The following is a 23,875-nucleotide window of genomic DNA, read 5'->3' as shown; positions in this document are numbered from 1 at the left end:
GTGTGCCAGATCCTGCCTAAGGGCGTGGTCTCAGTGATCGGCCCTGCCTCCAGTCCCGCCTCAGGGTCGACCATCAGTCACATCTGCGGGGAGAAAGAGGTGAGCCACGTCTAGCCTCAAGCCATCTGATTATGTCAGAGTATGAAGCTTCACAGGCCTATCAACTTAGAGCAGAGACTCAATCAATCCAAACAGATTGTTTCTCAATGTCAGTAAGTCGCTTCTATTTTCTTCAGAAAGTGTTTGGAAAACCATCCATAACAAAGAGACCTGCATGTCTTCTGTCCAGTTTCATCCACTACATGGAAGGTTACGGTAGTTTCAAACTCACTAAACACAGGTTAAACACAGGTTAAAATGAATTAAGTGCATCATGAACAGATTCTTGTTCATTTATCGTGTTTTGTATAAATTAACACAGCAGTATATTGGTTCTGACATGATTTCTAAAGTAGCACAAGGATTATGCTACTGCCTGTTTTCCATTTGATTGTTTCTTGTTGTCTTTGCTCACATAAAATTTGTTTTATGACGAAACAGCTGCTATCATTCACATATTTTAATAGTTTCATCAAAAGCAATTAAATTGTGACTGAAAAGCGCTTCACGCTTTGCTGGACCAGCAACATTTCTGTGGTCACCTTTGACCCTCATTAAGTCAGCGCTGATGGGATTTGGTATTGGTTTTGTTTTGTGGTCTATAAAACTATTATTTTACAATTCAACACCCACAGTAATACCAAATAACATACTTACATTCAAAATTACTTGGATAAAAGCAATTTTTCTTGCATATGTGTTAATGAAATCAGAATACACTCAGGTCATCTGCATGTGATTTTGGTCGTATAGGAGTTAACCAACTATGGCATTCTTCCCCAGCAAAATATTGATTCTTTTTAAACAAACTAGCTGATAAACTCTTCAGTCACATAAATGAAACACATCTCTGGTTAACTTACTGCATGATTCTTGAAGAAGAGTTCAAAGCCAGACGTTTTCTGCCTGCATGTTTCTTCTGACTGTAAGTAATATTAATATTCCTCTCAAAGTTCTAACTAGACTCTGACAGAGGAAGTGTGAGGAAAGCTCAAATATTAAGGTAATGGCAAGGAGGCCCTCCAATCTTGATTATCATCACCAAAGATAAACTATAAAAATAAGAAAACATGCAACAGCTGGAAAAGCTTCATCACTCCAATCTCAATCAGATCAAAAGTTTTTGGTTTGTAGCAATTTAAAAATCAAATTTCCAGGAGTCTTAATAACTTTGGTCACACGGTGAGTGGATAAGTGCATATTTTGTCCTAATTTCTAAAAAGCCAATTTGGCTCCTTATAAAAACCAAGATTAGATTTTCAGCAAACTTCATCTACTGTATTAATAATAACAATAATAAACGTTGCACTCATACTAGAATATAAGAGGTTACATTTGATTTAAAAACAAGATTGCCAACTCTTAGATTTGAAATAGTGTGTATGTATTAAATCACTGCCAATAATGTTTAGTAAACAAATGAAACATGACTTATGAGAAACAAATATTATCCGTCTCAATGCAAATGTTGCCAGATCAGTTCTCATGCAGATGCTAAAGCATTCAAGGATGAACTCATGTTCACAGTGAATCCACATCGTCACAATCTCACTCTTTATTTCCAGCCTCTAGCCGTTGTCTTAACCTGAACCCTGTACCTGACATGTCTCATAATTCTGGATTCTTCTTCTGTACATTATATTTTGCCGATCAGAGCAAAGCCCTGTTGAGTTAATTACAGCTTAGCTTTTAAATTGCTGTGGGTGTTAGTCAAGGCTAAAGATCAGACATGTCTCCTGTCACTACATTCATCATTCATTACAGAAGAGAATCGTTTTTTTCATCTCTCATTAATTTCTCAGTTCAAGACAAACCTTCAGGTCACAGCAGCCATGCTCTGGTATTTATACTATAACATGTGTAATTTAAAATGTTAGTCTATGAAGAAATGATCTTACCTGTAGTGTTTGAGTTTTCTTTTTCTTGGTTCTAGCTTTTTGAGCACACTCGCACTACTTGCAAATTTCCTTCTGAGATGGATATTCTTTATTTGGAACAATTGTTTAAGAAGTAATAAAAAACAAGAATACATATCCACACATACTGTACCTACACCTACAGATAAACACAGACAAGAAAACAAAAATTATGTTTTGCAACATAATTTTCAAAGACATTTTAGCTGCTTCTTTGAAAAGAAGTGGGAAGAAGTTTCTGTTTTTTCTTTTCTTTTTTTCAAAACCAAAATAGCAGGAAAAATAAATGTGTTCTGCAGCACTTTTCAATGTTTTATTTACTTTTTAAAAGCCTAGTCTTTGGTGTTCAGATTTCCTTTCTGACAGTGGATAAAGACAGAATTGCCTGTAAGTGATGACATATGATTTTGGTTGACATGACCTTCATTTCACTTCTTCTCGCTTTTACCTTCCTCCCTTCTATGTATTTCCTTCCTCATGCGCAGTGTTTAGGTCTTCAGCTTGATTCAAAGTTGCACAGCTTCTCTGTTCTTCTTGTCTGGATTCAGATTCCTCATGTGAAGATCGGCCCTGAAGAAACCCCCAAACTGCCATACCTGCGCTTCGCCTCGGTGACTCTCTACCCGAGTAACGAAGACCTCAGTCTGGCCATCGGATCCATCCTGCAGTCCTTTGGCTACCCAACAGCTAGCCTAATTTGTGCTAAAGCAGAGTGTGAGTTCATTAGCAGTACCTTTTGGTTTGTTTCTTATAATTCAGCCTCATTTCATTTATGATCAAAAACAACTCATCTAATGCAACTGTGGATTTTCTGGTAATAGTATAGATTGACTTTGAGTTTCTGGATTGTTTGTTACTCTCATTCCTATCTCTGCTTTTCTTTCTGTCTGTTTATTGCCACTGTGTTGGATTTAGTTGCTTGTGCTGAGCAAGTGCATTGCATCCATCAAGGTTTTTGGTTTTCAAAGCAGTAGCTATTTCAAACTCTGTAGAGTTCACTGATGTGTCCAGACGATAAGTTTATTGTGAGCTTAGGGTTTGCCAAATCCGGTCCTACCTGCTGAGGCGATGAATCTGAAGGACCTTTGGAGATTTCCTGTCCTGTCTGGCAGCTGGAATGTGTCCAGAAGGTTCTTCAAATCCTTACAGTCAGAGTTGATGTGGACTTGATTTGTCGCAGCACATCCTCCAACGTAATGTAGCCACTTCATGATTTGGCCCAGCTTCCACCAAAGTTGTCTTCTGACTCAGAGCAACGAGAGATTATGGAAGAAAAATTTGGACTTCAGAATTATTTACCAAAAAGTGACATACATTGGTATACATACAGAGCTTTCTTTTTTCCCACTTCTTATTACTTTTTTATATCTAATTTCCTGTGTAAATGTGTTCCTACCAGTGTCTCTTCAAATATATTTAAACAACTTTAAAATAACAAAAAAAAAAAACAATCATGTTAATTATTTACTAGTAAAACGGCAAATATTCACAGACATGAAGAAGGAACAAAATTTGAAAACTGCTTTGAAAGCTATTCCATGTCTGATTTGGGAGTCTAATGACAATGGTTGCCATATGTTATAATAACGGCAAGCTTCCTAACATTTTCATAATTGACTGCCAATTTAGAGGGCCAGCTGTTTTAATGCTTCAGAGTCGTGTAAAGGAAAAAAGCATGTCAAAGAACTGATGCAAACATCTGTCACTGAAGAGCCAAACTGTGATTCCCAGAGTTAAAATCTATTAGATTCATGGATTATTTTTTTATTGTTTTTGCAATCAGAGTTATCATACAATTCTTTAAGTTCAGAATTCACTTGTTCTTACTGCTTATGACTATTTAAAGTTGGGTAATTCTTGTCTTTAATGAATAATATTTTTAAAAAAAACGTATATATTAACTTACGCTTTCTGTCCCTGTTTAGTCCAAACAAACAAAAAAACCCTGTTAAATCAGGCTTGCGAACCATTTAAAACAATTTTTCCAACTTTTTAGCCATATTGTTGTCTTCTTTATGTCTGACATCATTGCTTGGTGTAATAAGCTTTTAATTTAGTAATTTGTCGTTCTTTCTGCGCTCTTGGAATTCAGTCACCATCAGTTCCCATCTTTGCAACATTTTGCCATTTTTATTTCTAGGGCAGAAACCGTCCATAAAGGCACCTCATCTGTTTTGCTAAAAAAATTGTGATGGTCATCAGGCCTATTTGTCATTTCACACCATGTGCTTATAGAGCCTCTTCAGTTACCATAGGCAATGTCTGTCATGGGACGATTTTTACCTACCATGCATCAGTTCACCTCTGCCTTTGGGACACTTTGTGCTAGATTTAAAAACCCTAAATATCAAATCATTTCCTGCAGTATACAGTAAGAACATTTTCTTATGTGTCTCAGATAAATAACACCTCCAGGATATACTATATTATTATAATTATTTTGATTAGAATCACAGTTGGTGGTAATAAGGTGCAAAATGAATAAATGTTGGAGTGAAGGTAGAAATGTGTTGGTACAAAATGGGTGTCCAAATATGTGAAGGAGGGAATTGACCTGCTTGTTAGAGAATTTCCTGTGTATTCATGCTGATAATTGAGTGTTAATCTTCTATTTACGCCTCTCTCTGGATTGTCGGAGTGGCGTTTTTTTAAGTCCACAGGCTTGGTGAAAGTTATTTGAAGTTAGAAAGAGACATTTTCTGGAGAATGTCAGCAGGATGTCCTTATATTTCAATATGTTTGTAGGTAGCAGTCAATACTTCCAACGGTTTAAAGAACCCACACATTTAAGTAAACAGAAAGCAAAAAAGTTCTGTCTTCAGCTGAGCTAAGCAGACGGAACATGAACAAGATAAAAAAAAGGATACATAATTTCCGTTGCTCTTTAATCAGCTGAGATGTGTGTGAAAATTGTTTTTCTATTTTTCTGTATTCCTTAATAAAGCTTCATTTGGGAATAAGTTTTAATTTATAATAAACAAATTACGGAGTTACCCGTCGTTGTAAAAATATTCTTTATTTTTCAGATTGTTTGAAATGTAAAGGTGTCTAAAAAGTAAAAGCTTTTACATCTGTTAGGACACCTGGGACAACATTCACTCTCTGAGGAAAGAAATTAATGGCCTCTCTACATAATCACCTTTATCCCCGTCTGTTTATTGCCTCTTTTAGGGCAATGAAGCAGCAACAGTTATTTGTCACTCTAATGATTCTGAATCCCATCAATTTCAGCTTTTTTTTTTCTCTTCTTCAAATCAAAGTAATAATTTAACAAGCTAACAAGCTTATTACTCAATCGAACACTGTTTATGTATGTAATGTTTCTTCTGGCCCATACTTTTCCAGCTTCACAATGTCTGACACCTATAGCCTTGTATGTTGAATCAACTTATTGCTGAGTTACTTTACCAATAAAAAGAGAGATTCTTCTAAAAGCCATGTTTAGGAGCAGTTATCATATTTGTACTTCATTCTTAAAGACTTTTGCTTCTCTCTTTTGTTTCTTGTTCCGCAGGCCTGCTCCGATTGGAGGAGCTTGTTCGCCACTTCCTTATCTCCAGAGAGACGCTGTCAGTGCGAATGCTGGATGAAAGTCTGGATCCCACCCCTTTGCTGAAGGAGATCCGTGACGACAAAGTGGCTACCATCATCATCGATGCTAATGCCTCCATATCTTATCATATTCTCAGAAAGGTGGGGCTGTGCACTGCATGTCATGGACATCAGCAAAATATGTAAATATTTATTTTTAAAGTAATTTTGACGGCATCTGCGCAACATGATTTGAGTATATTGTGACAACTTACACATCATTAAAAATCTTTTTTCAAGCATGTACTAAAAAAGCACTCATTTCACTTTGAATGTCAAACATAATTAACAATCAAAATATCTAAAGCACATAAGTTGTGACTCATACCAAACTTGTGGCAACTCTATTAAAAATAACAAAGACGAGTTATTCTTCTAATGTTGTTAGAAAATTAGAAAACTTTTAGCTCACATTTAGACTTACTGGAAATAGAACTAATTAAAGTTGTATTAAAGTAAAATTGATTAAGGCCATTTTCTTTCAGTCGCTATGAAATCTTAAGTTGTGACTCTGTTTTAGTTTTACAATGGACCAAAGCAGCAGAGCTGGACTCACTCACATCTACAGACACAATATTTGAACTAGTTTGGTTGTTGATCTTGATCATTCTTCCAAATAAACAACCAGAGAAAATCCATATTTAAAGAAGCATTGGCAAGGTTACTTATGAAACACCATTATACCAGAATCCCACACACTAATCTTGACATTTGCACAGTTAGGAAATAATAATGCCCACCCTGTCACTGTTGGTAGCTTTATAAAGTGAAACACTGCACTCAAAAAACTGTCGGCTCCAATGTGCTCAAATGTTCTCAGACTTTATGACTCACTATAATCTATAATTTTTAAAATCTGATTACAAAGCAGAAGACAACAATGAAGAAATCAAAATCTGATTTGCGTCATTTGGTTTGCTGCTGTGATTACAAACTGCTCTTCTGAGACCATAAAAGGCCGGTAGCATTATGTGAAACATCTCCTCTTCTTGTTCACTTTAAGTGTTTCTTATTGTTTACAGAGATGATTAAACTCTTAGGGTTTTTTTCCTGCAAAACCAGTTGATGGAGTCAACAATCGAAAAGTATCCAAGGCAGGAGAATTATTTCTTCTTTCTAATCAAATAAATACAAATATGGAAACCAAACCATTTAATGTGTAACATTTCCACAGATAATTTGCATGTAAATGTTCATAAATTTAAGTCAAATACATGAACAAATGTCTGTATCTTGTACCTTCGTAACTCATGGCCCTGAGAAATCTTTGCTCTCATGACTGGAGCGCTGAGGTGAAGGTGAGCAGAGGAACTGCAGAGAGGCAGGGAAACTTTGGAAATCAATTACCTCTTTTTTTTCCTTTATAAGTCAAATTAGAAGAATGTAAATGTTATTTTGTAATTCAAAATAAATACAAATTAATACAGCCTAATGCTGTCCTTTGCTTCAGTCAATGCTTTTCACCTCATGAATCATTTAAGGGGAAGCCTTTTTAATGAATACTTCATGAGGTCAGGACTTGGAGTTTTCTGTTAATTCAAATGACGAAAAATAAAACATGTTCTCCATCTTTTTGATTAACAGCTGTTTGTGTTTGGGTCTAAAGAGAGGATAACATTTATCTTAAAGCAAAAATAGGTGTTGATTGCTCCCATCTGCTGGTCCTGGTGGATTTGTCTAGAAATAAGTAGTGAAATCCACGTTGTGAAATCTCTGCTGAAATCATTCAATAACAGGCGCAAAACAGTAGCAAAATAAACAGAAGATGGGTCTGCATTATCAGTTGTGTCCTCAGTCTATTGCCAGATTTGGAACAGGTTAAATCAAAGTGTCTTCTTGGTTTTATTTTTACTAAACCAAAAATGTCACATTAAACCTGCTGGCTGCTGCCCATTTAAAAAAATAAACCTGGAAATGAGGTTTATTTTTTAAATGAGTTGGTAGAGACTTTAAATAATGGATAAATGAGACGTCCTGATGAAAAAGCTGTTGTGGTTTGAGCCGTGTTTTGTCCTTGTTTAGGATTGAGGTTCCTTCTTCACCTTTCATGTTTGTGCGTTGCAGGCTAATGAGCTGGGGATGATGTCAGCCTTCTACAAGTACATTCTCACCACCATGGTAAGAGCCTCTTGCCTTGTAAAGTTATTGATCCGAAATCGTTCAAGAGGAATTTCCAATTGGTTATTTATCTTCATCTAACATATCTACATCCTGCTACTCCTTACACACTCCGGCCATCCATATATCAGTAGTATTTTTTTCCCTTATACCCGTTTCTTTTGCCTTGTAATTACCTTTTTGATTTCTTTTTGATTTTTCTGCTTGCCCAATACGTGGAAACCTTTATCTCAGTGTTCTTCTCTGTATCGCTTTTCTTTTCTTTTTAATCATTTTTTGTTGGAAAAACAATGGACAAAACTTGGAATTTGGAAATAGGAAAGATGCAGATAATCCCCGACCTGAATATACATCCATCAGTCGATTAGCTGTATCAGTTTATCCTTGCAGGGTTATCGTGATTAATGGTTGTACTGATTTGTTTTTGACCGTGGAATAGGAAAAAGTTTGATTGAGGTTGATGCAATGATTAGATCTAAGTTTCACTGTAAGTAAAACACACATTGATTCACTTTCAGCCACTTCCTTTTATGTCAGTATTGCCAATTTCTCTGTGAGGAAAGAATCGGTCGTCCTGAAAGTTGCTAAATGACATCATTACCTAACGTTCATATTTGATGAGCTGAATGCAATATTGATGTGTGCTGAAGGAATAACATTGTTGGACAGAAAGTGAGTAAAATAACATCTTGAAAATGAACTCAGTTCTTGTTTTTTAGTGCCACCGTTCAGATCCTCCTTTTTTAATCTGGCCTCAGGACAGAAAGAGACTTCAAAGACGCAGACTTGTACATGTGTTTATGTTTTATTGAATATATTGATTCACCATCTATCAACTCGTATACTCACCCCGTCAGCTATTTCATAATCAGCTTCAAATTTCCTTATGGTTCACATAGGAGGGCGCAATGTTAAAATTTTTAACCAAAACAGTTTTTGTTTTGTTTTATCTATTTTATACGTTGTGCATTATGAATATAGAAATCTGTGAACTCCTCCCTCCTGAACCACTGCCACCCTGATTGCCCCGAAGTCTTTAGACATTCTGTCATGATCTGCGTTTTTCTGTTTAGTTATTTTTGGATTTTCTGCGTTTAGCCCTGTTTTCCTGAGTCTCTGTGTTGTCCTGTCAGCCCTTCCCAGGTGTGTCTCGTTCCCTTGATTACCTTGTGTGTATTTAAGCCCACCTGTTGTCAGATACTTGTTGTTGTCATGCGTTCAGTCTCGTCTGAGTTAGTTTGTGAGTCGCCACAGTAGAACTGTTAAGTCCTGTGGCGGCGAAAGCTCACGTGTCAGTCTTTACTATTCAGTTGCTACCGGTGCTGAGCCTCTGTGTTTCCGCTCTTCCGTGCTGCCTGAAATCTGGACTCTACTGAGCTACCTTTCATTAAACTCATAATTTCATCTATAACCTGGGTCCATGCGTCTCTCCTCACCACCAACCACCACCACACCTGACACATTCAATGTCTGTACTTCTGTTTTATCCTCTGTGAAGAACTTTTTCTTCCATCTGACCTGCTGGGTATGAAAAGTGCTCCATAAATATTTTTTTATTGATTTATCTAGTTTTATTTTCTATCATTTTCTTGTCGCTCCTACACTTCTTCTCTCTCTTTTTCTACGTGTCTTCTAACCTTGAAAAATTGTGCTCCGTTCTTGTATTTTTTAGTTTTTTTGCTTCTTCTGAATCACCGTACATTTTATTGGACTCCTTACTTTTACTATCATTTGCTCTGTACTTTTCCCCCTTGGCTTTAAACTTTCCTGTTAATTTATTTCAGCAAATTTCTTTTCTGTCTCAATATCCCTACAGCAATATTTTTTCAGATACTACCGTTAGCAAAATATCTGGTGTTTTCCTGTGTAAGCAGCCTTTTCACACCTCCAGGATATTTTTTTATGTTACATCCTTAAGCGAAGCTTTCCTGTTTCCTCCCTTTCCCCCTGACCTCCCTCTCTCCATCTCTCCCTGCTCATCAGAGATGCATGCTGCTCCTTCCACTGTTTGTCATCATTATAATTCCCCTGTTTGGTGTCGTGCCCTTGTACAAAGAACCTGCGTGGATAATAACGTTTCTCGATCTCTGCCTTGACTCTAAACACTGCATGACATGAGACTTTAACGGGGCCGTTCACACAGCACTAACAAACCAAGGGCAAATTTGTCATCCTCCCCCCCCCCAATCTCAGCACTACCTCCTCTTTCTTGCATTTTCATTCACCTGCAGCAGTGTCAGTGACCTACCTTTAACTTTGCACTGAACATACTCTGCAGACTGTAAAAATGCTGGTGAAGAAAAGTGCGATTTCAATGTTAAACCTAATGTTCTTGGAGCATACGAAACACAAAAGGGAGTCAATCATTAGGCATGATGATTCTGCTCAGCTATAGTCTGTGGGAATCATTACTGTTGCTTAATCTGTCTTTTTTATTGCCAACTATATACTGGTTCATTTTAAACTGCTTAAAGTTAAAAGACTCATTACAGTTAATAATTTGGTTTGAGATTCATTTATTTTTATTTGTCTGTTTGCTGGTGCACGCAGTTTTAAAACTGCAGAGTCTTTCTGTGTGAATCTTCCCATGTACGCCCAGGTCCTCTAGTTACTTCTGACTGTCCAAAACATATGTGTTAGATTAAATCACCATTTAAATTGTCCTTAGTGTTGATGTGTGCATGCATGGGTGTGTGGTTTACCCTGTGGAGGACTAACAACCTGGGGTTTACTTAGTTTAAGGATTTAGACATAAAATTTACACCAGCTGTCGACAACAACCCCAGTACTCCACACATAAAAAGCAAATTACTCCCCTCATGAAGGTATGCATAAACTAAAAAAAAGAAGTATCTGTAAAAGCCACAGAAAGCAGAGAACCAACCCAGGTAAAAACTGAGTCATTCCTGCAACAATGTGTACCGTAAATCAATATTAGCTGGTTTAATAATAACTGATGGATCTTATTAACAAAACAATGAGACCTTCACAAAAATCTTCCTATTGCAAACCACTAATAGTGATTGTTCCAGGTTTTTTTTTTTCTAAACTTAGGACTGCAATGGAGTCAATTTTCAGTGTCCTCATCGAGCCATAAGTTTGTATAATTTCTCACAGAGGAGAGGAAACAATAACCCAAGACAAACTAATAAACCAAAGATTGGATATTTAAAAGATTTAAGGCTGTAAGGTTAATTTGTTTTAAGACATTTGTCAAAATCACATCCAAGTAATTCTTATGTACAGTGGATTTCTTGAAGTTGTCATTACCAAAAATAGTTTTCACACATAGTAATAGGTTTCTGTAAGTCTGTTCAATGTTCGACTCCCTGTAACTTTATGTTTATCCATAACTGTGTTTATAAACTTGTGTACTTTGCTTTCTTTGTATGTCTGGATGAGGTGGATTGTTGTCAATGGCAACACTGACTATCTAAAGAAAACAGTTATATGTTCAACACTCATTTTACCGATAGTCCTTTAAGATAACATCAAAGTGTTTCCCTTCTCATTCAAGTGCCACCTGTCGATTCTTTGCTTAGTGTTTATGGGTTGAGAGGTCAGCAGGCATTTGGGTGTTTGACTGAAAATAATTGTGAAATGATGTTTTAAGCATGTATGAGATCCAAACCATGACCAGCTGTTGGTAAAGGGCTCTACCATGTGGGGAATCAGTTGGTACTAGTTATTATTGTTGCAATGCAGTTTCTGAAAATGCTTCCAATACTTGAAAATGTAATTGTAAAAGCAGAGACGATCTGAATCCACTAACATGGTTACAGATGAATTTCTCACACAGCAGCTAGTGACTCATCAGCGTAAGAAAAACGTACTACTTAAAAGCATTAATAACATAAATGCATAGAGGTGAGCTTAAAACATAGAAGTGTGCATGAAAAAGTAAAATAATCAGAAAGTTATTACCTTTATTAATTTACCCATCAAACTCCTAAGGACTTGTGAAGGTCATTACCTCTTGAGCATTGCTCTCTGCTTTTAAGAGCTCACGTGTTTAAACAGTTGAACTCATTAGTTATCAGCATGGACTAGCCTAAAGACCAGCTTCTTTCTAAATGAACATCTAGCATGAAGCATGCTGCAGTCAATGCATCACTGGTGTCCTTCTGGAATGCTGTCGCAGTGCTTTCTCCCTCAGCAGCGTTGGCCTGGTCCCTGCAACCCGGCCAGCCAACTGCTCTTTGTCAGAGCTGGCAGGGCGACAGTCTGACAGCCGGCCTGGCTGCTGCTGAAATTGATTTGGCATCCGGCAAGAGCATCGGCAACAATGACAGCAACAGTTTCTCAGCCGCGAGAAACAATGGAAATACAACAGATAAGAAAAAGACAGAGATGTTTTAGTGAATAAATGTTAAAAAAATATATATATTGGTACTGATCAGTAAAGAAAGCTTCAAAATCTCTGCATCTCCATGATAAATTAATCCATGATTTGAAGTATTTTATATATTTTGTAGAGTGTTTTTTTTTTTTTCTAATTAGACATTTTAAGCTAAAACAATCCAGAGAGCAGACACAGCCAGTGGCAGTCTAGCTGTTGAACATTAGCTCATGCTAACAACTGCTGACCACATTTAGCCAAATTTAGCCAAAAAAAATGACCTGTGAGTTTCATATGGGTGATTTGTACACACCCAAAAGTCAAATGCCTGAACAGCGGCAACAAAATCTTATATTCACATAAATGAGATTTGAATCAAGCCAGATTGTAAAATAATCCTTTTCAAAAGTTAAAGTTACACAGATCTCTCAGTATTCATCAGTATAGTTGCTTATCTAGAGTGAAACTGTTACTGAGGGCTTGATCTGAGATCTTAAGCATTTGTATGCAGATTTATACTTGCTTTATAAAAAAATACAAATGTAAAAGTATCATTAAAGTCTTCATATAAACAAACATTTGGGAAAAGTGGCCTACCCTTATAGAATCGCATTGAATTTTAGATCATCCATTTGTGTACGTCTAGTTGTATAATTCTTTTGAAAGAAGTATAAAAGCATGGCAGAATTATCAATAAATGTGCGAACTAACAGCAAGATGCAGCATCACCCGCTGATTTAAAGTGATCCGAATCAGCGGCGTACCATCTAATGGCAGGCGCACGTTGCTGTAGAATCAGCATATGCCACCAAACTAGAAGTGGCATATGCTGACATGCCATCTGCTGCTTTTAGATTTGGCACGATTTGAGACTTAGCAATGCCAAAGTAATTTAATTAGAGTAGTTTAGAAATGCCTATGTTGTAATTATGTTTCTAACTGTTAAGTTAGACGTAAGAGAATCGCTGTTGGTTGTTGTTTTCTGGGCAAGAAATGAAATGAATAAGTTCAAAGTGTTATTTTTTTCCCCCTTATTTGGTCTAACTTAAAAAAAATGAAACAGCAGGGTTAGTTTATTTCAGTGTAATACAATTGTGTTGACAGCTGATGTCACCTGATGTTGTCATCAGGTGACAAATCAGCAGGAGAAGTGTTTGGTTCGCTCGCCCACATTCTTTGCTCCCTACAACTCTGGCTGAATATTTCAGTGTCAGCATGTGTTGCGTAACACGAACCCTTTGAGGGCAAAACAAACATTTTGATTCTGGTTTGTTTCAGCAGCAGAGCTCAGCGTGACGTCAACTTGCCTTCAAGGACTATTTGAATTTCTTTGAAATTTCCCAGCTTTTGATGTCCATCTCTCTTTTACTTTTACATTATGAGCCAACTCAGAGTTTTAAAGTAGAATCCAAAGTAGAGTAGCCTGAAGAAAATCCAATCCTGGTCTTTCATTGATTTCCATATTTTTATTTTCTCACGTCTTGATCTGAAAATTATTTTAAGTTTAATATGTTCTGCTATCTAGAATGCTCAATGTGTCATGCTGTATAATTTTTTAAATAAATTGCTGACAAAAGTTTTTCTTTCTTCCTGTCTTTTTCATGCGGCCTTAAGGATTTCCCTCTGCTCCAGCTAGATGATGTGGTGGGTGACCAGTCCAACATCGTTGGTTTCTCCATGTTGAACACCTCCCATCCTTTCTACCTGGATTTCATCAGGAGCCTGAACTTGTCGTGGAAAGAAGGATGCAACATCAACCCATACCCAGGACCTGCGGTGAGAGAAATTCACAGAAAATGTCTCCACCCTCCAGCTGCATGCAGACCAAAGATGAACATGGTAGCACTTAATATGAAGCAATTTAAATTACAAGTACAATTATATATTTGCAGTTATTCAACAGAGATAAATTCTAAAAATAAGTTTTTTTAATTTTTCTTGTTGCAGCAACCTGATTCTGATCTGAGCTCTCACAACAATTCATGTTTGTGCTCCATTTCCCTTTGTTCTGAAACATTAATAACCTTAAAGAAACAACAATATAAAGTAGAAAGTTATAAGGCTTTAAATTAAAATATGCCTCATCTATATAGAAACTCTTTCATCATTATAACTGTGCTCTGGATGTTTTATTATGTTTATGCACGTCAGTCGATTTGATCTTCTTGACACAGACATCTGACCTGGTTTATGTTGACTGTTAAAAAATATGGAAATAATGAGACAAAGTACATACTGTATTATGACCATCTTATAAAAAAGTCAAAATAATTAAGAGGAAAGTTTGTCTCATATACTGATTTGTGTGGTATATTTGGGTCTTCTGTTTCATCGTCCAGTCTGTCTTCTCTTACAGATCTCACACACAATGCTTATGTTAAAATAAGCAACACACTGAAGTCTACTTGGATGCTAATTAGGAATGTTTATACCATGTCGACAAGCAGAAAGGGCATGTTCGAAAAGTTTGAGACTGATATATGAGGAGTAAACTCACTGCAAAGTGGCACCTGTGATCTTGTAGAAACAGCTGTGGTTCCAGACAAAAACCGGTTAGAGCTGCCAATTATTTTTTCTCACGTTCTCTTTTTCCCTTATCTATCTGTCTCTCATTTCAAACCATTCTTAGCTGATGTCATTAAGCTCTGAATCTATTACCTTGCCAAAACCCCCTATCTGCAAGCATCTGTCTTTTTTATCAAGCTTTCACAGATTGTACTGCTCTGCCTCTCTGCAATTTATCTGATTCTCTAAGAGTGTCAGTCTGAAAGACAACTGACCAAACAGACTCTGATAGAATCATTCAGTCCCATGAGTTGAATGCAACTGATAGCAGGTGTGCTTAACTTTTCCTTATTTTCTGCACAAATTCAGCCAAAGCTCCACAGCCGTGACATTGCAACTAATCATTTGGCCCTATAGATCAAACTTTTAAACTTAAGTAGTTATTTGTGCTCTAAAATGTCTGAGTAAACAGCTTTACATCTATAGTCAATTAATATGTATGTTATTGCTATACCCAAATACAAGAAAAGAAAGACAACAAAGTTGCATCCATTTTTGTCCAATCTCATTACATCCTTCTTACCTTCTTTTCTGCCTCACTCGCCTGCTTCCCTTTTGTGTTTGAAGTTTTTCTCGTCTCTGTGCTAGAGCGTCTTTGCTATTTCGTCTGTGATTTTTGTAGCTGCCAATACATAGATTTTCTTTGTTTTGTTTTGAAGCCCACCTCGAACAACGTCTGAGCTATTTTGTGAATGCTCTCCTCTTTGTTGCCACTTCTTTATGTTCTATGGTAAAACGCTTGTTGACTTCAGCATTGCTTTCTGACTGACAGTCTGAATTTTTTTTCACACACTTCAAGCTTCTAGTGCCTGCCCATCTTTGCTGTTTGCTGTAAAAGAAGAGAAACTAAATATTGATCAAGTCGATATTTTTCTTCCTCAACAATATCCCGACTAGTTGCTTGCATCACCCAGAAGTAATTTTCGATCTGTTCAGACTGCCTCAGAACCTCAAAGGTTTTGGGAGCCGCATCTATGAACTTTGATCCTTCAGCTTTATATTTGTTATTAATTATATATTCATTCCACTTCATTATATATCGCCTAATTTATGGGCTGGTTTTTCTGTCTCTCCATCTTATCTGACCCCCAAAAGGGTTCAACATACTTTTCCTTTTTCCTGCCTGCACACATCTGTATTTTTCCAATGGTGTTCCAATACAAAATACAGCATTCCATTAAGAAAAATGCATCTCTTGCTACAGCCTCAGTGGAGGGAGGTTGATGAGCTACTTTGTCGTCTGCATGACAAAAATGCACACAGACGGTGTGGTGACTTTGCCCTGTAAGTGTGCACAATCAGTACAGCCACAAAACATGTGGGCTTCCTGCGCAGACCCCACTGAACCAGGATAGATGACGGATTGTACATTACGCAGGTTATCCGGTTGAGTGGATGATTAAGCAGAATGTAATCAGGCATGAATGCACCATAAAGTGACTTTAAAGTAATTGCTTTCTGCATCATGATATGTTTTTTTTTTTTTTGTTCACCCAATGAAGAATTTTCAGTGTCAAGTTTTTCTTCATGCAAGTGACGTGGCATCATTTACCATCTTTTGGGAGAAAAAAAAAATAGTGTCATAATGTGATGGTACCACTGGACTTCTATTGAGTATGGTTGGGATTATTTTCACACTTCAAAGTCTTTCTCTCCATTACTACTTTCATGAAAGCATAGGAAAAGCTACATTTACTTGCATTTTTTTGGAGCACTGGTGACTTACTTAATGCACACAGTGCAGTAAAGTAGCTTATTGGAAACTGGTTTGTTTATTTATCTCCAAATATAGTGAAAAGATTTATAGCTAAATAAGACGGCAAGGAATTTTGCAATATATATTTTTCTCATTGCTTTTATCATCATCACAATAAATACCACAGAGTATTGGGCGAAAGTCTCTGGTCCATTTCCCCCCTTCTTATTTTGAAGACTTTAAAACCTTAACTGGAAGTTATTGGTTGTGCAGTTAAATAAAATGTTGATGTTAAGCAATTTTATTGTCTTTTGAAGGATTCTATGAAACTACTGTGTGTATGTATATTGTGTGCTGCAAAAACTTTACAACATTCTGCATGAACGTCTTACTCATAACTTGTATGTATTCGTATTTATTTGTCTCATCAAAGCTCTGCTGACGGCATAACTGGGATATTGTACATTCTTTTCGTCTTCAAATGTATTCATACACAGTCAACAGAGATGCAACAATCATTTATTTTAATTTATATAAGCCAATGTGCTTTTCATACACTTTTCAAAAAAATTAACAAACCCTTAGATTTAAATTTAACTGTTTGTACAAGTCATTATGGTTTTGTAACCTTAAGCAGGGATGTCTTGGAAAACTTTCTGCAGAATTCAGTTATTAAAATGATAGGTGTGTTGTGACTGCAACCTCATAGCACCTTCTTGAGCAAAATAGATGGAAGGGAAAATGCTTACTTATTCATTTATTTCATGCCTAGCTGTCATCCGCCCTGATGTTTGATGCTGTTCACGTGGTGGTGAGCGCGGTGCGGGAGCTGAACCGCAGTCAGGAGATTGGCGTGAAGCCACTGAGCTGCACCTCCCCCCTCATCTGGCAACATGGGACCAGCCTCATGAACTACCTACGCATGGTAAACACATACACACACATTTACTTCACATACCCATAGTTCATATGCATGAACCGAGGAAACGGAGAACTTCAGCAACCATGTGCATCTGTCAGAAAAACAAACTAAAATAAAAATATTGTAAACAAAAACTGTAAAATAAATCTGGAAATGTAAAAAAAGCTGAACGCAGAACAATAAGAATCATTTCTAGGGTTTTTTTAATTTTTATTTCAATGATTTTATGATTCACATGCCTTGAATTTTTCACATTTTGTCCAATTAGAGCCGGTTGGTTGGTTGAACAGTTTCCATTGGCCTCATATTTCAATGAGATAATATATCAGCAGTGATGTAGCATTGCTTTCTAATGTAATGTGGAAATTTCACATAGTTGCTGGAATGCAAAAAAACTTAATTTCTTTTGCCATAATGTCTTGAAATATATTTTAGCATGGTAGATTATTATTGTTTAGAGCTAATAAAAACAGACTGAAGTAGCAAAGTGCTGACTTTGTAGAGACGCTTCATTCTTTTGGGACGTGGTTTTGCACATTGAAATTACATGTTGAGAATCCCGCTGTGCAAAACCAGACTATGGTGTTAGTTGTAGTTATTATCGAGAAACACCTTGAAACTGTATTTAAATCAGTCTACATGATTCACAAGATATTTTATCCTACTCATAAATTTACATTAGACTTTGATTAGCTACCCATTAGCTGTCATTTTCCCTTCGCTTGGAGGCGTAATCTTAAAGATGTCTGATAGATGCAACAACATTATCTGATTATTTTACATTTGCTTGTATTAGTTTAATGCCGCTTTGTGAATTTTCTGTGTGCTTTGATGTCTGCTACTCATTTTTTGCATTTTCCGCTGTCTTTTGTAGTCGTCTTCTTTTCTAACAGGAACTATTAAGTTGCATTTCAGTTTGACTTTTTCTTCAGGAGGCTCATAAATTATGCCTATAAATCTTAGTATTGTAAAATAGTTTGCATTGTTTTCAACTTGACTAAGAGCAAAATAAAGGTTTAGATTCAATATATATAAAGAACTTTTTATATTGTCCTACTGTTAAATCTGTGTCTTTGCTTCTTAATATTCATTTGATTTACTCTCATTTTCCTGTTTCCTTGTTTGTATCTGTCTGCCAGTTCTTCTTTTTTCCATCCACTGATGATGCTTCTCCCTCCATATTGTTTTTGTAGCTCACAGTGCATCACTTCATCATCTCTGCCCTGTGTTTGGCAGCAACCGGGGACCTCTCTCCCTCTCTCTGTCTTTCTCGCTCCACTTTTTTTGGGATGTAATTCATCTTGAGTCATGCACACACACACACACCCATTCATATTGAATGTGTACTCCATAACACATAACTCACATAAACTCAGGAACAAAATGCATGCCCGGCTGCACGTGTATCACACAAGTCTCACACTTATTTGCACATTACTGCAAGCACGTATTCCAGCAGCTCTGTCACTGATCTGATGTACTGTCAGTTTTCTCAGTTTCCGATCCCAATATGCATTTGTTTTGGAGTTTGTGATTACGTTTCTGTGTTTTTTTTTTTCATTCAATAACATACAAATCAACATGTTTTGTGTCAGATGAAACTGATACAAATTCAAATCAATTGATCCGGTTTCATGAATTATTTGTTGCTTTTGCACATTTCAGTTCTTATTATGGCGTTAGATCCTGACAACGGCTGAAATAGTGTGGTACTGGAACAACTGGTTCAGTTCAATTCACAGTCTAATTCAATCTGTTTATTTGGACATAAATATTTGAAAGGTCCATTAAAAATTAATATCAAAAACATACTAAGAGACAAGGACAAAGGCTACTCTGATTTTTTTCTTTATCATTCATAGTAAACTCACAGATGGTGTGAAATAAAGTGTGTTGCAACTTTCACCATTTCAGACCTAACTATTTTTTTTTAAGTTAATAAATACATACATGAAAAAACTCTCAACATGAAGTATTTAAAGAGATGGTAACATTTTTGCGAACTGGGGCTTTTTGGGTTGAGGTAAAATTGCTTGAGCTTTTATTCCAGGATCTTTTATGTATAGAATGTATTTGTTGTTTTGGTTTATCACAGCCTACTCATAGGTCACATTTGGAAAAAAAAAGACAGCTATTGATCTGTTTTAAACGGATTCAAACATTTGCAAACCCGCTATAACCAGCAATGTACAGCATTCACTTTTTTCTTTGATTAATATCAACCTTTATATCAACTGATTTTATAAGCAGAAACTCACTAATTAGGCTGTTGAACAGTCATTTATCTTTGTTTTTGTGTGCTCTATCATTTTATCAGGTGGAATATGACGGCCTGACAGGCCACATTGAGTTCAACAGTAAAGGACAGAGGACCAACTACACCCTGAAGATCTTGGAGAAACACCCTGCAGACCATAAAGAGGTAAGAGAACAAAAACAAGGTGGAGAGCTTAGCCTTTAAACTGATATTTACTCAGTTTAAAGGAGTAATAATAATACATCTCCCTACTGAAACTAACTTTGAAATGTAAACATTTCTAAGATCATCAGTCATACAAGAATCCCAGAATAGATGTCCAAAGACATAAAGCAGGGGTGCCCAAAGTAGGTCCTCGAGGGCCGGCATCCTGCATGTTTTAGTTCTCTCACTGGTTTTACACACCTGGATCAAATGATGGCTTAGGAATATAGACTTGCTAAGGAGGTTGTTACAACCACCAGGGAGAGAACTAAAACATGCAGGATGCCGGCCCTCGAGGACCGACTTTGGGCACCCCTGACCTAAAGGGATCATTAAGCAGCTCTTTCATGCATTAATTCATTCATCTACAGGTTTCTGTCCAGACCTAATAAAGACTGTTTGTTCTTTTTACTGATTTTGTTTTGACCTTTCAACATTCTTCTGGAAATCTAATATTAAAACAATCTGAAAGTGAAGTGGCTGATTGCTGTGAGTTTCTGTTAAATGTCTTTTTGAAATAATGAGCTTCTTTTTCTTTTTTGCTATCTTAATTTTTACATTGTATTGAGCTGACCTGATTAACCCTGAGTGGAAATTATACTCAACATCTTTAGACTAATCACATGCAATCAACTATGATCAAATCTACTTGACCACTGAAAAGTAAATCAAGTAATAAAATGAAGGCTTTTGAGTTGGGGTCAACTTCTTATTGTCCTTCAAAAGGCAACTCAAAAACATCGATTCCTCATTCTACCTAACAAATTGTGCAAAGCAGAAGCTTCCAGCCCAAATTATTGAGAGTTTACCTAAGGCAAGTCTGATTTATTAAAAAGGTTGTCAGATTATATTGTTCTAATAAAGCATACTTATTATAGCATAGCATAATTGTATGTTCCTAATGGACTTTTATATATGGAATAGTTGTGATTTAATGAAGCAGCATTCCTTTTACTGTGTTTTGCATACACACCATATTCTTGATGTTTTTTATAATTTTACTTATATGATCTTGCAATTGTATTTAGTTTTTATTAACTTGCCACTTTTAAATGTTCTGACATTCTTCTTATTAGATTTTAGTATAACGGGGTCTGTTCAATCTCGTAAAGAAGCTGTGCCTAAGTGCCATCCTGCAACTTTTAGGTGCATCCCTACTTCAACAATCCTGAATCTAATGAATGGCTGGCTGCCATCCGTCTGCAGAGCTAAATGACATGCTGGACAGGGAATTCATCCATTTGATTTTGGTGCATTAGAGCTGATGTACTTCAAAAAGTTTCGGAATAGTAGCTCTCAAGGACCAAGGTTTGGAAACCAATGTTGTAAAGCATGTGCTTACAACATGAAAGCTGGACCGCTTTGACGGTGCTACTATACACCGCCAGCCTGTAATGTGAAGAACCGTTTATAGCTACGGATCTTCTAAAAGATTTTTAGAAATTTTCCAAAGCACATTTTATATTCTTACAGTAATTGTCTATTTCAATCATTTAATCTGTCACTTTTGTCCTCACGCGACTAGAACTTGCAAAGCAGTTTAACAGTAAAAATTAAATAACTCAAGGATTGAAGAGATGAACAGGAGTCTGTAAGGGATATTGGATCGTTGAAATAAAGTGAGGTTTCCAATTCAAAAACAGTTAGCATTTCTGCATTTCCATTTTTGTGGATTTTTTTTTTTAAAGTTAAGGTTGTGCTTAATTCCTCTTTCTTCCCCACAGATTGGCACTTGGTATTCCAACAACACATTGGCAATGAACTCAACTTCCTTGGACCTCAATGCCTCAGAAACACTAGCTAACAAGTCCTTAATTGTCACCACCATACTGGTAATGTGTTATTAAACATACATAATGTGCTTGTGTTGGGCTGTTTCAGCCAACAGCCCAATGTTTTTGTTCTTGATCTGATAGGAAAACCCATATGTAATGCGCAAGTCCAATTATCAGAACTTTCAAGGAAATGATCAGTACGAAGGTTTCTGTGTGGACATGCTGAGGGAGCTGGCAGACATCCTGAAGTTCTCCTTCAAGATCAAGCTGGTGGATGATGGGCTATATGGAGCACCTGAGCCTAACGGCAGCTGGACCGGCATGGTGGGGGAGTTGATCAACAGGGTGAGTATGAAATGGTAGAGAATAAATAGGCTGACTAAAAATAACACTTTTGATTTTGCAAGGAATTTCCTTCATTTGGGGCCTTCAGCCTCTTTGAAAGTGGTGCATATTTTTATTTTTGACTAACAAATTGTTCACAAAACAGAATTTACCATGATAGAACTCTAAGCTCTGAGCTGAAAAGCATTTCTGAAAGGGAAAATAAGCAACCGGTGGAAAAATAAATTCACAACAAAATCGATCTCTTAGTTCCTACAACTATAAGTCCTTTGCAAGTTGCCTCCAGCTCTTGCAGTTCAGTATCGGTCATTTGACCTGCCAATGTCATCCGTGGTGCTGCTACACTCACAGGCTGATTCTTTTTGGATTCATGCCGCTGCTCACTCTGTCCTCAGCCACCTTCTCTTTAATGCAGACTCTGTCATTCTTTTGGATGGATCCCCTATCGGCTCTTCATTCTCTTTGGCACTCCCATCCTCTCTGTGTTTGCTACATTCTCTTAGACAGCTGCTTTTTTCACTTCCTTTATTAAATCCTCCTATGCTTCACTCCTCTTCTTCCAGTACAAACTGTCACCTGGGATTTCAGTTGGCGGATACTTTAGGGTCACCTCGAATGATAATGAATGAAAATAACGCCGAGATAATATACACTCTCCAAAAGCAAGTGCAAAGTGTAGCCATGGTTTTAAGGTGGTTACAAGTGCCTCAGTATATTGCGAGAAAAGCCCCATATCTGCAACATGTTGGGTTTGAAGTTGGCAAAAGATGAAGTGAAAATTCTCCACTGCTTTACAGCACCGTCAAGTTCAAGTGTGACCAAACCGAAAACATTTCACATTCAAAAGCAACAAATTGAATCAGGCGAAGCCACCGCGTACAAAAAAACACGAGCATCCCCAATTGATTTCTCTAACATTGCCTCTGCATTAGTTGTTATGGCAACAGGCAGGGGTGAGGGTGCAAGACGTGGGCTTTGAGTTACTGACAGTGATGGCACTCTTAACTGCAACACAAGCGTCAGCCAATTATACAAGCGGTGGAGTGTTGGAAAGCCTCTCAGCTCTGATCAGCAGTCACAGGGAAGCTCAGGACGTATTAAGTGGCTCAGCTGAAGCTCAATTTCCCAAGTTAGTTGTTTTCTCAGTGAAAGTGGTTCACTTTAAGTCAAGTCTAATTAACACTGATTAGAGAATTGTCTGCAAAGAAAACTGCAAGAGGAGGTAAAGATGATGAGGGGAAGAGACAGCGAGAGCGTTTTGTATTTCTGTGTGTTTAGAAAAACCCTGTTAAGTTGTTAGAATTTTATTTTAGTTATGGAAAATTAGGACTTACTTAGTTGAAGTGCAAAAATTTTAATTGCTTTCTGGGCAAAATAAGGTTTTGCAAAACAAATATATGAAAAGCTCTGGAATTTTTTTGATTTCTGATTTTCTTTCACTTGCAATTACTAGTTGTAGCCTGTTAAAATTTTATTTTAAGAATTAACAGGATGTAAACATTTTCTTTTCAATCCTTCCTGATGTGAATGGTCACTTATTTAGATGTGAGTCACTCCACTTTGAGAGCACAGTCAGCAGAAAATTAGTGCTAATTGTTTGAAACAAAGTTACACAGTTTTAGTGTCTCATGTTATCTATTAGCACAGTTAAAGTTGTCTGAGAATTTACTGTTTCCTAATTGAGATTTAACTGCTAACATTTCCAAATACTTCACCACAGACAGAAGCTCAAAGCTCAAATGAATAAAACAGAACAACTGTGCTGAAAAATGCCAAATTGACAAAATGTCCTTAAGGTGGGCACAAACTGATGTCTTCTAGCAGAACCCTAAAAAGTTGAACACAAAATAACGAAATGTGCAAAAGTTCAAAAAGGCAAAGGAACAAATAAACCAGAACCTATTAGTCCACTCATCTGTTAGCAGCCGAAATGAACAGCCAACATTCCTGCAGTTTTCTTTTTATACGATATATTTATACAAATATATATATTAAAAAGTCTGTTTCTCCTATGACTTAATAGTAAACCCTCTCACTGATATTTAAAA

The 23,875-nt window shown here is 36.7% G+C and overlaps 1 protein-coding gene across 3 annotated transcripts in view; it reads left to right on the top strand.

The window, feature by feature from the left end:
- Window positions 1-23,875, top strand: part of LOC103472527 (glutamate receptor ionotropic, kainate 5-like) — a 201,173-nt gene that overhangs the window by 137,199 nt on the left and 40,099 nt on the right. For all 3 annotated transcript variants that reach the window (XM_081612224.1, XM_008422226.2, XM_017307584.2), the window contains exons 5-13: window positions 2-99; window positions 2,564-2,729; window positions 5,530-5,708; window positions 7,671-7,724; window positions 13,678-13,839; window positions 17,097-17,249; window positions 19,564-19,668; window positions 21,432-21,539; window positions 21,624-21,827. In XM_081612224.1, coding sequence (XP_081468350.1) covers window positions 2-99; window positions 2,564-2,729; window positions 5,530-5,708; window positions 7,671-7,724; window positions 13,678-13,839; window positions 17,097-17,249; window positions 19,564-19,668; window positions 21,432-21,539; window positions 21,624-21,827 — 1,229 coding nt within the window. The remainder of the gene's footprint in view (window position 1; window positions 100-2,563; window positions 2,730-5,529; window positions 5,709-7,670; window positions 7,725-13,677; window positions 13,840-17,096; window positions 17,250-19,563; window positions 19,669-21,431; window positions 21,540-21,623; window positions 21,828-23,875) is intronic.

This window comes from Poecilia reticulata, chromosome 11 (assembly GCF_904066995.2).
Source record: "Poecilia reticulata chromosome 11, P_reticulata-male-v2, whole genome shotgun sequence".
Lineage (NCBI taxonomy): Eukaryota > Metazoa > Chordata > Actinopteri > Cyprinodontiformes > Poeciliidae > Poecilia > Poecilia reticulata.
Note: the sequence above shows the minus strand (reverse complement) of the source record. Positions and strands in the feature narration are given on the sequence as shown.